The following is a 19,660-nucleotide window of genomic DNA, read 5'->3' as shown; positions in this document are numbered from 1 at the left end:
GGTTCGTTAGACTGTTTTCGGTCGTCGTCTCAGTGTCCACCGTAACGGTTAGTTAACTATACCGACGGAATCTCGATTATCCTGGATGATCTTCTGTTAAGTGTGTGCTTCAAGAATCGTGACGATGCTCATTTAACAGTGTCTCCTCCGTGTCTATCCGAGGGAAAGAAATCATCGGGTGTCCCTCTCGTGGCCAGCACAATGTATAAAGCGGGACCAGGGGCTGGCCGAGGAATGATATAATTAGTGCACGCATACGTAAGTTGCGTCTACCGATATCTGTATGTCGCTTTACGACGCGTGTGTGTCCCCCCTTGAATTTCGATCGGGGCCGTATCATCGTTTCTTTTATTGTCCTGTGTTGTTGCGTCATTAATTTACGCAAAGGAATACGCAGTTATTACGTCGCAGCGTCGACGGTCCCCCCCTTTCACGCGTTTCCAACGAAAATACGGGGGATTGAATGATGTGTCAGTTGTGTAATGACACCGATAAGTCCGGGAAAAACACGTGGACGATTCACTTCTGTTTTCTGTAATACATAACTCGGCCTCCCTCGCCGAGCGACTTGTTCACACACGTGCGAGCAATGTTTTGAATATGTATTCAGCGCGACACGCGTTCTGATTTATTGAATACAATTAGAATCGTCTTTGATTTGTGTCCCCGATTCCCGCTCCATAGAATTTTCTCTCTTTATGGAGCACTTAGTCTACGGGGTCACTGTACAGTTTTATCAATTGTTGATAGGTCAATTGGTAGCGATACATGTATCTACATGCTATGAGAGATGATGGTGAAACAGCCTTAAGGTGAAATGTTCCGTAGTCTGCCGGATAGGGTGGCTGGGCTCTACTATGCCCATGGCCTGTTTTGCTCGTCTCATCCTATTGCTGTTATCTCTTTAGCAATCTCGGTTATGTTATTATGCTGGTTAGTAGTATGTTGTAAAGATTATGTATGGGCTCTATAAAGAATATTCTACACAAAAATGTTATTGTTTCATATTTAGCTATCCTCTGGTCAATTTACCTATGCCCGGCAATGCGCCGAGGACTATAATCAATCATACTGTTGTACCTGAAAACAATACAGAGAACTTGTTTTATGTGCAACAAGTGGTATTGAGGGTTGGGGTTATTCCATGGGCAGAAGAGTTAACATTGATGGATGCGTTTCGTGGTCCGCTTTATGAAGTTTTCAATCTTTTAGAGATTATACAAAATTATCAGCATCCAGAAACGTAAGTTTCTTGCATCTAGTGTAGTGTGTAACACCTAGAGATTTTATTTTTTTATTTTTATTATACGTATCTTGTAGATTAAAAACACTTGGTCAAGTATGCTTGCACATTGAAGCTGTTAAGAAAAGAAATGGTAAAAAACCAGAAGTTTTACCAGAGTATAATTGTCTTGTTCTTTCACCGGCAAATTTGTGGCAACGAAGCATTGAATTGTACTCACAAGATACAAATCTCATAAATACAATATATTCATATCAGGTATGAGCATTATAAAGATAATGTATAATATATACTCTTGGGTGTAATAAATATTTATATTTATTCTATTTTAAGTAGAGAGATCTAGTACAATTTTGTCATTGTGTATTATAGAATCTACAAAAGGGTAAAATTAGTTTAGCTGAAATAATGTTTGGGATGAATCTTAAAGAAACTGGAATAAAAAGATATCCAATTCGTCTCAGACAAAGAATACTGCAATATGCAGTAACTATTTACTTCAAGGATTATGATCTTGAGTGAGTAATCAATTAGGATTCTCAGTCACTAAATAATTCAGCTATTTTCGAATATTCAAAATTATGTTTATATTTTCAGATTTATTAAAGGATTACATCATAGATTGAAGAGTTATTATCACCTTCATCAAACAGAAGGTGATAATGCTACTAGTATACCCACGGATGAAATATTACATATCTTTTATCCTGGGGAATTTAATTACAGTGATATATTCCCATTAATGATGACCTTCAATGCTCTTTTCTTCTATGTTTATTTCTCCGTACGGAAAATAGAACTAGTAAAGTCAAAGATTGGCATAGCGTTTAGTGCAACTGTTACAGTGATTGGTTCACTATCTATGACTATGGGTGTATGCTTTTTTTTCGGTTTAACATTAAGTCTAAGTGGAAAAGAAGTGTTTCCATATTTGGTGATTATTGTGGGACTGGAAAATGTTTTGGTATTAACCAAAAGTGTAGTGAGCACTCCAGCACAGTTGGATGTAAAAATACGAGTTGCCCAGGCTTTGTCCAAAGAGGGTTGGTCAATTACTAAAAACTTACTTACAGAAGTGACAATCCTGACAATTGGATTGTTCACCTTTGTACCAGCCATTCAAGAGTTTTGTATATTTGCAATTGTTGGGTTGGTTAATGACTTCTTTCTACAAATGGTCTTTTTCTCGACAATTCTTGCTATTGACATTAAACGGACAGAGCTCTCCAGTGAAACATCCAAATTCCATATGTCAAATATACCTGCCATGCGTAAACAACAATTCACAACAACTATAACGAACAGAAAGCCAAACATTTTTCGATCAAAGTCACATCCAAGATTAAATGGCTTGTCGAACGGTCCGACAAACGTGATAGCGCCGAACACGCAAAACACTCATACATTGGGCAAAATTCCAAAACGTTTACGTATAGTGCACTTTTGGGCAAGGACAAGAATATTTCAACGTGCCTTTATGGTATGGATGATTGTTTGGATCAGTATGATCATTTACAATTCTGGCATTGTTGAACATGTTATACATTTAAGTGAAACATTGAAAACAGAATCTGAAATTGATGGATATACTCTAGATAGACCTCAATCCTTAAATAATTATGTTGAATTAAATACAATGAAACCATTGTCAATGCCTTCTGCTACCATTGCTCCAGATCATTTAAATAGACAGGTAACATAGTCATAGTATATTAATTTATCTGTGACTGTTAAAGTATAAATTTTAATTTATTAAATTGCATTGCATATTAGGATGATTTAACGAATAACGTTACTGAGGAATTAAATAAATTAAAGCCAGTGGATTTTCCACCTTGGAATCGTCTATCGCTTTATCATTGGTCCTCGGTCCTTTCTATGTACAATATATCTGCAGCTGGAGGGCGTATAACTATATTGCCAACGATCAAACTATCCCATTCTGTAAGTCCACAATTGGTGAAACAGATTAGCAATCCGAACGATGTGCAACATTTCCAATGGCACAGTCTTGCTACTGCTGCCCTTGATCCCCTAGACTTCTCAGGTATGTATACCTATTAAAATCACAGTAACAGAATTCTTCTATATAAGAATTATATAAATCTTGTAATTGTTACAGATATAGAATTACCAAGCAGGTCTGAAGGTCGAGGTTTTAATGCGGATGCGCCCTTTATTCCCTCGAGTCCAATGGAAATATTTTTGGCTGCAGTACTTTGCCTTATTAGCATAATTGTTGTCGCATATACGATGGTGGTACTTTATCGATGTATTTGTTCGAGGAACTACGCTGAATGGAGAGCTAGCTGGCATCAGCCGGAAAAAGCTCATGATTCAGCAACACAATTAGTTCTGGAGGCATTGCCGTTAGTCCTCGAGGGGCACTCGCAAGAAGTAGAGTGTATTGCTACGGATAGCAACACCATTGCTAGTACATGTTTAGCTGGCCACATCAGGGTCTGGGATACAACAACCGGTGAACAATTGGCTCACATAGATAGAAAACAATTTTTCAGTAGTCCCAAAAGAAATTCGAGTCAAGTGACGACAGACATGGATGAATTAATGTCCGATTATGAAAGTGGTTCACCCCCTTCAAGAGGAGAAATAGAAGGCACTAACTCATTTGGCCTATACTCGGCAGTGAATTATAGGAAATCGTCCCCAGGATTGTGTAACATGCAAAAAGGTCAGGGTGGTAATGTTAATAAGAGGCACTCGATGGGAAACACGTTAGACTTTGAGTATCAGGTGAACGAATTCAGTGTAGAAAAAAGAACACATTTACGGAGAAGTTTAGACAATGCTTATGATATTCCTGACTTGAAGTCAGCAATCAATATCAAATTTTCATCCATGAAACATACCCCAACGCAACAGAATTATGAGCAAGGCTACGATTTTGGAGATCAGTACAAACATATTTTGGAAGAGCACAATAAATCCATAGATGAGTTGCAAACGTCAGAAAGTACGGAGCAATTATGTATCCCTAGTGGAAGACTAACTACATCTGGCTTAGTGGATAACATGTCCTCGTTAAGCACAGATAAAACCATACAATATTCACAAATATCTCCTATCTGGTGCATGGATTACCAAGAGAACCTAATAGTAGTAGGATGTGCAAATGGAAGTTTAGAATTTTGGGAAGGTACCACGGGTAGATTTAAAGTAAGTAACGATTTTAATGACATCAGTGTTTAAATAGAATTGAAAATGATGAATGGAACATTTCAGTGTTTATTCGACGATGGGTCGGGGCTGGGGATATCCGCAGTTAAATTCGTCGGTAGCCGAGTGATAGCGGCTAAGTTAAATGGTTCTGTTGACTTCTTGCAACTAGAGAGCTACAGCGAAGGACAACAAATTGATTGGGGTTTCACTTCGTATAGAAGAAGTAAGTTTGTTTACTGGCGTCATGCGTTACTGCTCTGACCTGCCCTTCTTTACACTATCATCTTTTTTTAGCTCACGTTAGAACAGGAAGTGCTGGCTCACCTATGGATATAAATAATATCATGCAATCAGAAGAAGATCTTCGTTGTATGAAAATTAGTTCTCATAGGGTACACCAACAAGCAATAACTGTGCTTGACAGCGAGGGTGGTCGTGTTTTAACTGGTAGTCAGGATCACACCCTTAAAGTATATAGGTACGTCTTTTTTCCACCGTTTTCACATTTTATTCTATCTTCTGTACAGTCATTTCCATTCCATTTTATCTTATGTTTCAGGTTAGAGGATCAGTTGCCATTGTATACCCTTCATGGACACTGTGGGCCCATTTCGTGTCTCTTCATTGACAGAATGTGTCCAATGACTTCCGGTAGTGGATCTCAAGATGGACTGTTATGTGTTTGGGATCTCCTAACTGGTATGTGTTTTACTTACTAAATTATCTCTATTGGCCAACCAAGCGACAATACCCTCCTTCTTTTCCTAGTCTTTTCTAACCTCTCCTAATTGGTTTCAAATTCTGATTTCCATATGTACATCTAGTTCACTTATCTTTTTTTTTTCTGTGCACACAGGAACATGCATGTACAGTATACAGGCCCACGATGGTGCTGTGGCAGCTATTACATGTTCTAGATCGGCGTACAGTTTACAGTTAGTCATGTTAACGCATCATCTACTCATCACCAGTAATCAGGTATGTTAATATTTTCCATCTTCCCGTAGAAATTGAAATTGATAATGAAATTGAACTATTTTTTTCTTTTTTCAAAACTCACTTTAATCTATTTCTGGAGTATTATTTTCTTTAGTAGTCTTAAAGTACATATTGTGATGAAGTCTTCTTAACCGGTTCTTAATACGTTAGAGGGTGCCAGTGTTGCAAGCTCCAAAAATACGAAATGAACATTTGTGTCGTATAAACTTTTCAGGGGTCACTAATAGTTTGGGACGTAAGGACGGGAGAGCCTGTACGGGAAGTGAGGCTGGGTCACAAGGATAGTTGTATTTTCGTAAAGCAAATGTTAGCATTAAGGGATAGCGTAGTATGCGACTTCGGGCGACAGTTACGGATAATCAGGTTCCCATTGGTCTCCGACAAGTTAGACTAAGATCTGTATATGCAAGTTGTACATAGCTGTTTTTTTTTCCATTTTCCTTATTTAATTAATAATACTCGAGGCGACGTGTCCCGTGACTCGCCTGGAGATACAGATTTTTACACGACATACAGTTTTATATTTTAAGCGATTGTACACAATTTTAATACGAATGTTTTACATAAACGACTCTACGTCAACGGTCGCGCCTTAATATTTATACTCCGTTGAAACGGTAGGGTAGGAAAACACAGTTGTCATTTGTCAATGAAGAACGCACGAAACATGTTTTGTGCAATCGATTCCCGCGGGACAGATTTGTTTACGTGTAATCGGATACACGAGGGTCAGGAACGCACTGTGAAAATGGAGAATACAAAGCTGTGGATAATGACACACGAGATACGGGGCGGGGGTATTAATGTATATATGTATTATATATATTTTAGACAATTCGACTCGGTTAATCGAGTAGCTCTGGTATCTCTGTTCGTTGTCTTTAGGAAGAATGGCTGTGTTACATTTCGAAGCATCTATTTATCATTTTGCGTCGCGATTTAGGCGCATTAATTGCGTACGCGGAATAGGTTTCAGGACAGATCGATTAGCTTTTGATCAATATATTAATGATAAGTAGAAGCTGCATTTGTTGAACCGGTGCTGTTCCAGAAAACACGGAGGTGCTGGTTTATCACTTCTGTGTTGTAAAACAAAGTAACGTAACAATATTAATTCGACTGCGACGTGAATAAATAAACCTAAAAGAACGCACCTGGATGTGTATCGGTTTGTCTATGGTTATGGCGGAACGTTCGAAGACCGCGTCCAACACACCAAGTATTTGAACTTGAAAAATTTTAAGACGAATGTTACAATGTTTTACAGTTACGTGTATAGTAAAATTTCTTCGGAAAATGTAACCCTCGTTACATGCATAACGGTCTAAGAGTGCCTTTATTCGGTCTTTATTTAGTGCAACTAAATAGAGAAGCGTTACAGTAAAGGATTACAAAGCATTAAAGGAAGGGATCTCAGTCTTGTCGTACATAGGGGATCTACATAGCCTAGAAGGCGACTCAAACTAACTTGTACGCTAAATCACGCTAAATGTTGACTCATTTAGAACATCGATCTTCAGTCTATGGATGAAGTAGACGATATTCAGGTTCATCCAGAAGAAATGTTTATATCGTTAAGTTTTAACCACTTGCATAAAAAGAAACTTTCAACATTTATCACCTCCTGTACTAAACGTTTAGTCTCGTTTAGCTTTAGCAGTCTATTTTTGTAAGGAGAATCGTTGCTCCCGAGCGAGCTAACACTTTGGGTCCTATTTTATATGTATAATTGTAGGATATACGAGTGTGTATAAAATACATCTTCGCTTCACAACACATGACAGTTCAATGAGGAGTGATGTACATTTTTCGCGATGCATTGAAAGGATGAGTGAGGTGAAGCGTGCAGTGTTCTGATCACGTTCCAGTCAGAAGCAATATACATAGAATCATTGTTGAAGAGTGTCTAACATTACACAACGAATTCCGAATAATTAACTGGATGCATATTTGAAAGAGTACATTAGAATTTGGCTTTCATTCTAAATTGTATAATGTGATTCATGAATTTAAGATGATTATTTTGAAATTCAATTTGGAACTTTGCTGAACTTTAGCTCTTATGCTTCCACTGATGTGATAAACATATAGTAGTATATAAACAGTTTCCAATTAAATAACGTAACTCCTGGTGACTCATTAAAAATAAAAATATAAATTTCGAATTTTTCTGAAAAGGGTCTAAGGGATTTTAAACATTTGTATAACAAATTCTTCCCGTTAATTGTTGGGTATTCTTTCTGCGATAAAAATGTAACGTGTGTGTTGCGAAATGAATGTTACAACATAGTGATTTATATGCCTTTAGACTGAATTGTAAGACGATTTGTATCGACGAGTTTTGAATATTTTTTTCTTAACCAAAGTTGTAAATCATATCAGGTCCTGACACGCTCGTATACATAGAAGTAAACTGACATGAGAAAGTAAACAAAAAAAAAAGGGAGAAGTTTAAGTGCTTCTAACGACGCAACTGATTGGCTAATGATCATGTAGGAGTCTGTGTGATTTTTATATTTATTTAATTAATTTACCATGTGCAAATCTGTCGTACACCAGATATATCGTTCTTAATAAATTCTCACATTTACTAGATCTCTATTGTTGTGTTCACATTGACACAATCGGTGACATGTGTATTATGTCCTCTCCCATTCTTCTTCTCACTCATTATTGTGTCCTCTTGGATTGCATTACGTCGTTCCCCATTTTTCCTACAAAAAGTAGAAGAACTTACTATAAGAACTTATTATAAAAACTTTACTATAACTCTGAGAAAGTGAAGAAACATGCAATTGATAAGACGATGTCTTGTAAGTGGAGTGAGCAAATTAAAGAATTAAGGCGAGCTTATCTAAATTTTAAATGCCAATCATATTATGGATTATATTTGTGACGAGGGAACGTTACACTCTTGCGAAAAAACGTCATCGTATTTTATTAATCAGTGCTATTCTACGTTTAGTCGAACTTTCCTGTCGAGGGGAATTAAAACGGATCGATGAACGATAAAACAGGTGGAGTATAATTCCACATCCAGACGGTGTGTATGATATTTTATGCAAATTCTAATCTTCTGTAAGACAGAGAAAGTTCTGTAATCTCGAGATAATCGTATTCTGCTGCACGTTACACTTATTACCAATACCATATTTTGTAATTAACGTTTTCCAGCGCTAGTAAGACCAACTGAAAAATTGGGCAGTATGGGCAAGAGATATTGCGCCATAAGATATAGTAATTTACAAACAATACTTATGCTAATATGGAAATATACATCTCTATATTAGCATAAGTATTGTTCAACATGTAGAGTCGTTACTTTTGATAATACTAAATACCATTAAAATGTATATTTGTAAGAACAACATGAAACTGTGAAGATTTTGGTTTACTTTGATCACAGAAAAAGAAGCAATTTTAAATATACTACAACAGATTGAAATGTGGATAGTTTGTCATCCAACTTAATTGTTTTTTTTTTAATATCCAGTCTGTATTTAAGACTGTTGACACAGATTAGGATCTTAGAAACCCTTTGTTCCTATAGAATTCTTCTCTATTTAAATTTCTATACTGGCAATATTTTTATATTAGAAGTCAGTCATGCATAATGTATTGCGAAATATGCTTAATCAACGTATATTGGAAAGTTAATCTGACATGAGAATATAAGTTATCGTTCAGTGTACACAGCGTGACTAATAAGCTCGTTCATGTTATCTAAATAATGTACAAAGGTATGGTGTACTATGATAATATTGTTGGTTTTTCTGGCAATAAAGGACTCATCGGATAACTAAAGACAAATCTATGAAAAAGATTTGTTTATTCGAATATAGAAAGGGACAAGGAAGAAACTTAAATTGTCCGCCATTTTTTATTTCGAATGGAAACTGAAACTGGACTGAGACAAAGTTGTCGTCCGTTTACAATTACTCATTTGAAGCGAAAATTAATTAGTTAAAATGGAAAAAAAGAATCTACAATTGTCAATCAATTTCAATGAATGATCTATTTCATTGATTACCTAGTCCATACAAAGTATTCATGCAATCGATTGCACGAAGAAAAAAACTGAATCTGTTTATGCAGATTAATAGTGTTAATATTTGTTTGTCAAATAAATTGTCAGGTGTAAAATTAGATACAGACTGTTTCAATGGGGGAACTTTTACAGACAAGTGTTGTGCAAGCAACAGGTGTCAAGAGTAATTAACGCTTTCGAAGTTACTTGTATTATGTAAAATAGAACTTTTGCATTGAATGTTATGTAAAAGTCCACGTGACTTCTATTACATCTTCAAAGTTATTCGATATTTATCTAATCATAAATGACTAAACAATTGCTAATCATTTACAACTCAGTAAATCAGTCTAAGTTCAATTTTTGTTTAAAACATTTATAGAAGCAGAATTTTAATTGGCTGTCATGATAGAATAATAATCCGATAAACTCTTAAATTATTTAGATTAATCATAGATAATAGACAAGTGTATCGAATGAGTATCTTGAATAGAATTACTCTATAATCCAATATGGTAAGAGCTTTCATAGAGAAAAATTAATATTAACAGTTCAATAAAATGTTAATTTACAATCACTATATGTTTAACAAATTTATTATCGATATTAATTCGCAAAGCAAGCTACACTAGGGTATATGTAAAATGGTTTAAAATAAATATTTTCTAAAAAAATGTATATGAATTTTACTATTAAAAAAATAATAAAAGGTGGTAAAAAATTACGAAACAATCCACCTTTGTTTCTAATAGCCTAGTAGAACTAATTAAAACAGTAACATATGCTACTTCATGTACTGTATAATTATGATATCTATTACTGCTTAAATTTCATACAACACATAACCAAAATAATCGGCAGTATATAAATAATAATTTAAAAAAATATACATTATTAATTATATTACCTACCACTAATATGCATCATATACTGACAATTACAGTAGTCCGTCATAAATGCGCCGTTCATTTGCCAAACTGATAAAGTCCACAAAATATAACCAAAGAAAATTATTTTAAATACACGAAGTTAAGCACTAATCAAGCGTTTCAGCACTAAAATTTGAACAAATTCAAAAAGGTTAAGTTAGTCACTTTGACCTCGGAATGACTGAAACAATACACTATAAAGTATTACAATATATTCTGTCAACCCCATTAGTTTATAGTTCCACGAACAATATCCTTTAACATAAAGTGGACCATAGCATCTATCACCACTATACTTTACGTACTGTCTACATTAGCTTCAGGTCCAATAAACAGTTTATTATCTTCTGCTTATCAAAAAAAAAAAAAGATTCCAACTGGTAACACACATACACAAATGGATTCACAGTATTAGGTCATAAAAAAAAAAAATTTTACAACTGCTCCACCATTATCATGAATTAGCAAAGAGGATTACCTCAGCAGCATTCTCCTCCATCGGCTCCAAACCGTGACTGTCACATTAGGTGTAACGGCACGCCAAGCTGCATGACAGAAGGGGGGTCGTATGTACCACCGATGCCCAGAAACAACTCGTGCAAACTTGCTGTAGGAGGAGGAGAAATCAGAAGGTGCACTGGCTTTTGCTTTCGTTGGTCGTTCAGTGTCTCACAATGTGCCAGAGAAGGACCAGCTCTCTGATCAGACTTTCTTCAATTACCAACCTGAAGAAAAACTGAAGATCTCTATGGCCACTTGGTGAACCATTCTGAACAACCCTTGAGAGGAAATGAAGAAGACACTTCAGCAGAAAAGGACATTTTACTTTGAGAAATCTGATTAATGAATGGAAGTCGAAGGTACACCAAGGTTTGCAGACTTTTGAACGTGGAGAGATAAGGGAAAAAGTACAGATAAAGCTACCATTGTTCGGGCCACTTATCAGTAATTCCCATATTGTTTGGAATATTTCGCACGTGACTACTGTAATGGTCACCACTATACAGTTGTCAGAAAGCATTTAAGGTGTTCAGCTGGAGGAGAGCTGGTCAAACTGTGAAGAAATGTGAACATTGGTCCACTGAAGAATTAATTGAATTTTCGATGGTCTGAATTATTGACGAGTGACAGGGAAGAATCAGTTTTTTAGAAGATTAAGGTGATTCCTTCCGAGAAGATTCAGTCGACGAAGATGAGCCAGGGGAAAGGACTTGGATATCCTTACTGGTCCTTGAGTGGATTCTAGACGTCTATGGAGTTGGTAACGAAGCAAACGGTAATTTGAAGAAAACGTTGGAGGCGAAGCTGGAGGTCTCTGAGTAGTATTGTACCAAGACACCTTAAAAGGAAGAAACCTAGATTGTAAGTTTGATACCTTGATCTGTAAATCGGGTGATTTAACGGAAAAAACATCTTATGAGCAATAAGTGATCGAAGAAAAAGAAGAAACTAGAGGAAGAAAGATAAAGATCTTCATTTTTATGAGAAGAGTACTTGAATGGAACTGAAGAAAATTTTGAAGATAGAGAGAAAAGCTCCCAGCATGTAAAAGAAGAAAGAAGCCATAATTGTTTTCAAGATCAGACTATTGATCCGTGTAACTTGAACATTAAATAATTGTTGATTGTAACTGTTCGAAAGATTTTTTCGAAATTCAATTTCACCGTACTTAAATGTAAATTGAGGAATGCACGTGTGAAGTTCGTAAGGACAGAAGAAAGTATAAATAACCTATTTTCCAGCACCGAAAATGGCGCAATCCCCACCCTCAACCGAAGAACCGAACAGGTTAGTAATAATTCATTCTTATCGCTTATTTGATACGCAACTGATAAAATAAAAGAGGTACATAAACAGACATAATTTAACGAGTTTTTAATCCATCTTCCGAAATGTTATTGATAAGATTGTTCTATTGACATTTTCTGTGGATAGTTTTCGTTGGTAGATCAGAACTTAGATAATTTTATCAAGTACAGAGGGGCAGTTTCGAACATTATTTGGATATCTTCGCTTCGACCGAGTCGGTTAACAGCGTTGGTTATGTGCGTCCTAACAAGAGACACTTGTTTTATCGACGTCTTCTTTGTTTTCAAATTCCAATGTCAGGGAACATCTGTTATTTACTCAGTCTGCAAAAGAAACATGTCCAATATTCAATTGATTTCGTTTCGCGGAGAAATTCTTCCGACTCGTAAAACATTTAATCAAACGAAACGTTTATTATTGTGTTCTGTAAACCGTTCGATAATGATTGGAGAAATTAGCTTTTACAAGCACCATTGACAGGATACCAACATTCTTTGGTTCGAGAAATTCAATAGCTTAAAACTTTCAGAATTCAAAAAATTGTGAATTCAAATATTAACAAGTTCTACGACTCAGAAATGAAAAATATTTTTTAAACTTGAACGTTGGTGGATCCAGATGTATGAATTTTTCAAACATTTTTCGTCTGAATACGGAAAATTTAAAATTCAAAAATCGAGTTTTCTGTTTTTGAGATTCAGAAATTTAATGATTCGCCAGTTTGAATATAAACTATGGTCAATACTTTCGTCGTTAAAGCTAGAATGTATACGTATATATTGTTGTGATTTACGGAAATGCAATATTCAAGTGAATGTCACTGACATTATGTCAGACGTATGTTGTCGTAGACCTTGACAGTTAGTGTCACGTATTCATCTATCGGTTCATTTATCGTAAATTGTTTTCCTAATGGTTTGCATAGGAATGCATTCAAACAACATTATTCGCGTAGTTTGATTCATCCGCATGCTTACATATAATTAAGATAACAAGTTCGACGGACGACCGATAATTAATCAGAAATGTCAACATAGGCTTGCTTCGTATAAAACATCGAATTGGATGAATCAATGCGGGTAATTAATGGCTTTATATATTATTAGAATTATCTGTGCAAATTTTTATCAAAGTGAAATTTATTACTATTTCAGAATTATTGTTATCTATGGTTCAGATTTGGAACCCATGTACATTCAACATTTTCAAAATTTCTTAATAGTTGAAATTTTTAGTATTGAAAGTACCAATTGAATTCTTCAATATATAAGGTATTGAATTCTTGAATACTTCGATGTCCAATTTCTGAATATTCAGAGTGTTGAATTTTTGAATATTTCGAGTGTTGAACTTTTGAATATTTAGTGTTGAATTGTCGAATATTCAAAGTGTTGAAATTTTGAATATTTAGAGCATTAAATTTTGGAATATTTAGATAGTTGAATTTTAGAATATTTAAATTTCTGAATTTATGAATATTTAAACTGTTTAAATTTCAGATATTTTAACTCTTCCATTTTTGACTATTTGAATCTTCGAATCCTTGACTACTTTAGTGCTTAAATTTTGAATGTTTGAACTTCTAAATTTTTGAATACTTGAATTCCTGAATTTTCGAATACGTGCATTATATTTGTTGTTGTTAATTTTTCATCAACCACTGATAAGGCGAAAAGATATACCGCATCAATTAGAATCCTTTCGCTGAATCTGGCTTAGAAGATTACAACGGTAATCGAGGATGCAGCTACTTAGCGCTTTCGTTTAAACATCTATACGCTCGGCCAAGATGCGCATTTAGAAGTGACATTCAAGCGGATCTGGAGTGCTAATTCTATAAATTTTCGTACAGTAATTCATCACATTTCATTTCAAATCCCTAAAAGTACGAAAACGAAATATTTCTTTTGTTTTTGCATTAAATTTGGACAATTTCATTCGAGCAACGAATAAATAAAAAAAATTTTTCAACACCAGAAATTAATAAAAATATTTTAATTGTCGAAGTTTCGCTTTCCACTGAAAATATTTATTCATTCGAACTGTTCAGTATCTATTGGTAAAAATATTATTAGAGATATGCTTTCACAAAATTTTATCTAGTTCCGCTTTCGACTTGCAATTTACTCTTTTTCCCCGGCAATTATCCGTAAAATATCCGTCGATCAGATAACAATTTTCAAGTGACGTTATAATTGTTTAATGATTTAGTAATTATACGTTAAGCCATCTTATTTTTGCTTGTGGTGTCATCGACGAGTTATTTCGTGATTACAGATTGTTTTCTGTGTGGACGGATTAGAGATTCTTCTTTCAATAACTCGGAAATATTTCACGATATTGCGTGACTTCTTATCCATTCTCCGAGTTTCGAGAAAATCCAAGTAAACGACCGTTTGAAAAAATTCCATAGGCGAAGAATTGCTATTGGATAAAAAGAACGTCCTCCACGACGGCATTGCATAATTGCTTCCTCCTGAACGTTTAATTAAACGCTGCGATGATAAAATGGTCGCGAGTAGACCTAAACACTAAAACGATTTCACGAGGAAAAACTACAGAGTGGAGTAGGTGACTTGAATTATTCGAAGTGGCATAAGTGGAGCCGCAGCAATACCTTTCTATCGCTGTGGTTCCACTGATACCACTTCGAATAATTCAAAATATCTCCTAAACTAACGATTTTTTAATATGAACAGGGTAATACTTATTTATACAGAATTACAAGCTGGATCTACTAACTTTATAAAAGATATATGATTCCGTTTAAAAAAACAAACTTGACCTTCGTATGTCCTCTACGCGTGCTCCTACAAAAAAACCTAGTCAGGAAAAATTCTGCCCTCTTCGAAACCATACAACTTTTGTCTGAAACATTTTCCACTGAAATCATTAGTATTGAAGTGAATCCAATCACGTGCTTCACCTTGCATATCAGAAAGTGAAGTGGAGATTTTGCGTTTATGACTCAAAAGACTCAAGGAAAGGATGAACGAAAAAACTCAAGGTCACGTTGGTATCTAAAAAACAAATTAGATATAATAAAATGAAATTGTGTTCATCTGATACGTCCCTTAAAATGCTATATAATGGATTAAAACGTTTTTTTTATACAACCCATAGATAATGAGTTACTTTAAATAGCAGTTCTTATTGATACGTGATATATAATATAGTATAATAATAGTATAAATATACTTATAGATAAATAGTGTATCCAGATCGAACGAGTTCTGCGTAGGTTCTGTAAATCGTTATGACAACACAATAATCCGTGGATCCTCTTTATCAAGAATCTTTATTCCCATATCGCTGAGGAAAGTTGTCACGAATGATCTAGAGGCGATGTTGGATCACGGCGATAAGTGACAACGACCGCCTCTACTGAACTTAAGCTTTTGTTTCGAACGATTGTCCTAGATTACGTTCGGCTTGATAGCTCAATTTTCCACATGGCTTGGCGCTTTGACGTTTCTTCCCGACGATGACGCATAATTCACTGGGATTCAGGCCTCCGAAGATCGTTTCAACCTCGTGTCACTCGTGGTTCGCTTCGTCCTTCAGGTTTAATCTTTTAGAAACGCACTTAAAAATTTATTCTGACCCAAATTGTACGGGTTCTGTTCCAGTTTTCAATTTAATTTATTTAATTTATTTCAATTAATATGATTATCATTCCTAAAGCAATAATGACTCGGTTTTATTTGCCATACAAGGGCAGAAACAAATTCTCAGAAATGCATTCTTACTAATTGAACACGAAAAAAAAAAAATTTCTTTTATTCCTGCCCTTGTATGACCCTGAAGGCCATAGTATACTACATGGTTGAACTCTCCTTCATGCCCGCTTTCATATGATGTAAAAAAATATGTAGCATTCCATTTAAAAAAACTAAGGTCACCTTTGTTTCTAAAAAAATATTAAAAACACAAAAACTTTCGATACGCTATCATATTACTAGTAAAATATATTACAACTGCCTCCTCTTCAGTTTGTTTCTAATGTTTACCGTTTACGAAAAAAAAAAACGATGGTACAAATTATCGCGAACGCCATGTATATCCAATTGGTGTCCAGGTGGCTCTTAATTTATTTAAATGAAGAATTGCTATATATTTTCAGATCAGTTCATCTTCATGACAAATAAAAAAAAATTCCACGCGCGAGGTAACTGATCTACCTGTGCGAGCAGACTCGCGTGGTTCGGCACGCTGGATTACGCAAACCCGGGAGAATGTGCACCGAAACTTATGTAATCGTGGCAGGCCCTTTCACGCTGAAAGGAACTGTGTCAATGACGGAAAATAAAACGGTTGCCCGCGTAAAAATTATCTATGGGCTCGACTCATCGTGCTCAATTCGATTCACATTCGAAACGCTCGTACTTTATTCTTTTATCAGTACCATCGTAGAAAACGAATATTTACATGAGTATTGACGAGTAGTACATAACATTCACAAAAATTCTTCAGAGTACTCAATGGTAGGCGATTGGAATATGCACTCTGCTGCTGGTACTTAACACTCAATATATAACATATAATAAAAATAAAAAATAAATAAATGTTGAAATTTAATGATATTTTTAATGTAATAATAATAAGGTATACATAATACAATTAAAATGGAAATATCAATAATAATAATAATTTTGAAAAATTGTTGTTTTAATAAGAGTAATAGTTATATAATATTAATATTAATTCTCGAATCCCTTGAGCTTGAATCAAATTCGTTTCATTTCGAATGTAATAATTTTTAACCAATTTTGTTTAACCATTCGGCCCATTTGGATTTCAGAAACGGGGAGAAGACATCGCCCGCGGAGCTGAACGGTGTCCCGGAAGTGTACACTATATCGAAGCTTCGCCAAGCACTGCCACAATGTTCCGCAGTTTCGGCGAAGAATCTTCTGATGCTCACATTCGGATCCACCCTTGGGTTCTCCACGATTCTGATCCCAGAATTGAAGAAAGAGGACTCGGAAATCCCAGTTACCCTAGATGAACTGACGTGGATCAGTAAGTGCTCCGATCCACCCAAAATATTAAAATGTCCATAGAAATCCACATTTTTCCATCAGAATTTATAAAAGCAACAAATTCCTCTTTGTCTCTTCTAGATCTACAATATTCCCTAAAAAAAAACACACATACCAGAGAACCGAATTAAAAAAAATTTTGGTGACCTATGTTCATCCGTACAACAGATATGTTCATTTTAAAATGTCTGTTAAAATGGGACACCCTGTAAAGAGGGACAACTGAACTATTTACCTATTTTGCTCACTGTTAATCAGATGACTATATTTATTATAAATGTTACTGATCTCTCGGTTCTGTTTATTCTCCAGGTAGCTTGAATCTGTTCCTAGTGCCCATTGGTTGCTTCGTTAGCGGGCCAGTCTCGCAGTACCTGGGCCGAAAGAGGACCATGTTGCTAATCAACATCCCATTCATAATAGCGTGGCTCATCTTCTATTACGCCACCACCGCTGGGATGTTGTTCATCGCGTTGGCCCTGACGGGATTGACCGGCGGCCTCTTGGAGGCACCTGTGATGACCTATGTAGCGGAGGTTACCCAGCCTCATCTACGTGGCATGTTGTCCGCCACATCAAGCATGTCCGTAATCTTGGGCATCTTCACACAGATGTTAAGCGGAAAATTGACCAACTGGAGGACCGTGGCCCTGATCAACTTGACCTATCCTGTTATCTGCCTGATTGCCCTTTGCCTGGTCCCTGAGAGCCCACATTGGCTTGCCGGTGAGCTTCGCTCTGTTATCTGTAGCAATGACCTAACACCCAGACCTTAGATTATTTAGGGTATATAGGGTTTATCTACGATTTTGGGTTATACTGTTCAGGGATCATTCGACCAAAATTCTTGTAGGATATTGTATCTACGACGAAAAGCATCAGGTCACTTTAATTATTAGACTCGTTTAGTAATAGATTGAAAGTCTTGGGGGTCTTGAAGTTTCATTGTTTATTGAAAAATGCAGAATATGTGTCAGGTTTTAGAATGATGTTTTACTTCACTATTTATATAGCTTTGTTACATTGGATATTCCAGTAGTCTAGGTCTCATAATTAACTGTGTGTTGCAGCTAAGGGAAAAGTTAAGAAAGCTGAAGACGCACTATGCTGGCTCAGAGGTTGGGTAGGACCAGGTGAAGTGAAAGCAGAGTTACAGGTCATCTGCCAGGAAGTCCACAAACCGGCGGAATCGCGAGAAAGGATCTGGAAATCGTTCAGTAAAAGGACTTTCTATGTCCCCTTTTTCCTAATCACGTGGGTGTTCTTCGTAGAATCATTTGGTGGTTCTATAACCATTCAGACGTTCGCGGTGGTTGTTTTCGAAAAACTGGACGCACCCATCGACCAATACACAGCTGCAGTGTTTCTGGGTCTGGCTCAGTTAGTGGGTACGCTGATCTGCGTGTTCGCCATACACTTCACTGGAAAACGGAAGTTGAACTTCCTGTCCATCGGTGGCACTGCTTTCTGCTTTTGTGGAGCAGCCGTCTATGGATATTTGAATGATATCAATGCTATTAAGGGGAAAAACTTCAGCTGGGTGCCGACCACCTTGCTGATTGGTTCAGCCTTTATGTCCCATGTTGGAATCAGGTTGTTGCCTTGGGTACTTGCTGGTGAAGTTTTTCCTGTGAAGGTAACTCTCTAATATATCATCCGTTTCCTTTTACCTTTCAGTCTAATAGACAATATTCCAAATGTAATTTGTACAAATTTCTTATGGCAATTCTATGTTACAACAATAACGAATTATACAATTCTCTGTCATCTTCATGATAGCAACAAGTATGTCATCGAATTGCTATTGGCACACTGTTGTTCCCATTTAACTCTGCTTCAGCTTTCTACAGTTATATCTATCCATAGAATGTACTGAAGAGTCATATACAGAGTGTCCCAATTTTCGTGAAGAGCCAAAGTATCCCTGTTGTTTTCCTTTGTGTGAACTAGGTTCGAAGCAGTGCAACAGGGTTCGCCGGTTCCATAGGCTACATCTTCCACTCTATAGCCAACAAGAGCTTCCTGTATATGGTGAATGGTCTGTCCCTGGCCGGCACCTTCTTCTTCTACGGTCTAATCAATGTCCTAGGTGGCGTTGTGCTCTACTTCATGCTGCCAGAAACTGAGGGCAGGACTCTGAAGGAAGTCGAAGACCATTATGCCGGTGTGCAAAGCTTGAAGAACAAACCAACGAAGGAATCCTTGCCTATTAAAGAAAAGTGGGCAGCCACGAATCCAGCTGTGATCTATGATGACACCGAGAGCAAGCTGTGAGAAAACGAGGTTAGAGTGGATTGTTGACCCACTGAGAGTGAACCTCAAATGACTTTCGATGGGATGCAATTGTAATTTTCTGCCAGAAGCTCGTTCTAACAAAGTAATTTGATTTGCTTTGATTTCATTTCACAAGACTATGAATAGCAGATTGTTT

The 19,660-nt window shown here is 36.1% G+C and overlaps 2 protein-coding genes across 2 annotated transcripts; both read left to right on the top strand.

The window, feature by feature from the left end:
• The first annotated feature begins 817 nt into the window (after positions 1-817).
• LOC107187010 (sterol regulatory element-binding protein cleavage-activating protein) lies at positions 818-6,282 on the top strand. Its single transcript, XM_015574999.1, has 12 exons — positions 818-933; positions 1,013-1,243; positions 1,321-1,501; positions 1,616-1,761; positions 1,841-2,936; positions 3,017-3,290; positions 3,366-4,420; positions 4,487-4,646; positions 4,718-4,901; positions 4,983-5,122; positions 5,280-5,401; positions 5,637-6,282. Exons 1-12 carry the CDS (start codon positions 818-820, stop codon positions 5,814-5,816), a joined length of 3,885 nt encoding a protein of 1,294 aa, XP_015430485.1. The 3' UTR covers positions 5,817-6,282.
• Positions 6,283-12,128: 5,846 nt separating this feature from the next.
• On the top strand, positions 12,129-19,503 carry LOC107186938 (facilitated trehalose transporter Tret1-like). The gene is made up of 5 exons (XM_015574911.1): positions 12,129-12,166; positions 16,989-17,209; positions 17,542-17,955; positions 18,300-18,865; positions 19,180-19,503. The coding sequence occupies exons 1-5, from the start codon at positions 12,129-12,131 to the stop codon at positions 19,501-19,503; spliced, it is 1,563 nt and encodes a 520-aa protein (XP_015430397.1).
• Positions 19,504-19,660: the final 157 nt, after the last annotated feature.

Source organism: Dufourea novaeangliae, unplaced genomic scaffold (genome assembly GCF_001272555.1).
Source record: "Dufourea novaeangliae isolate 0120121106 unplaced genomic scaffold, ASM127255v1 scaffold96, whole genome shotgun sequence".
Classification (NCBI taxonomy): Eukaryota; Metazoa; Arthropoda; class Insecta; order Hymenoptera; family Halictidae; genus Dufourea; species Dufourea novaeangliae.
This window is presented reverse-complemented; position numbering and strand designations above follow the sequence as displayed.

Excerpts from the sequence above, each read along its gene's own strand:
- LOC107187010 (XM_015574999.1), top strand. The coding sequence starts at position 818 with ATGTTCCGTAGTCTGCCGGATAGGGTGGCTGGGCTCTACTATGCCCAT. Across the intron at positions 4,647-4,717 it reads TTTCACTTCGTATAGAAGAA|CTCACGTTAGAACAGGAAGT; the intron begins GTAAGTTTGTTT and ends ATCTTTTTTTAG. Across the intron at positions 5,402-5,636 it reads TACTCATCACCAGTAATCAG|GGGTCACTAATAGTTTGGGA; the intron begins GTATGTTAATAT and ends TAAACTTTTCAG.
- LOC107186938 (XM_015574911.1), top strand. The coding sequence starts at position 12,129 with ATGGCGCAATCCCCACCCTCAACCGAAGAACCGAACAG. Across the intron at positions 17,956-18,299 it reads GAGCCCACATTGGCTTGCCG|CTAAGGGAAAAGTTAAGAAA; the intron begins GTGAGCTTCGCT and ends TGTGTGTTGCAG. Across the intron at positions 18,866-19,179 it reads GTGAAGTTTTTCCTGTGAAG|GTTCGAAGCAGTGCAACAGG; the intron begins GTAACTCTCTAA and ends TGTGTGAACTAG.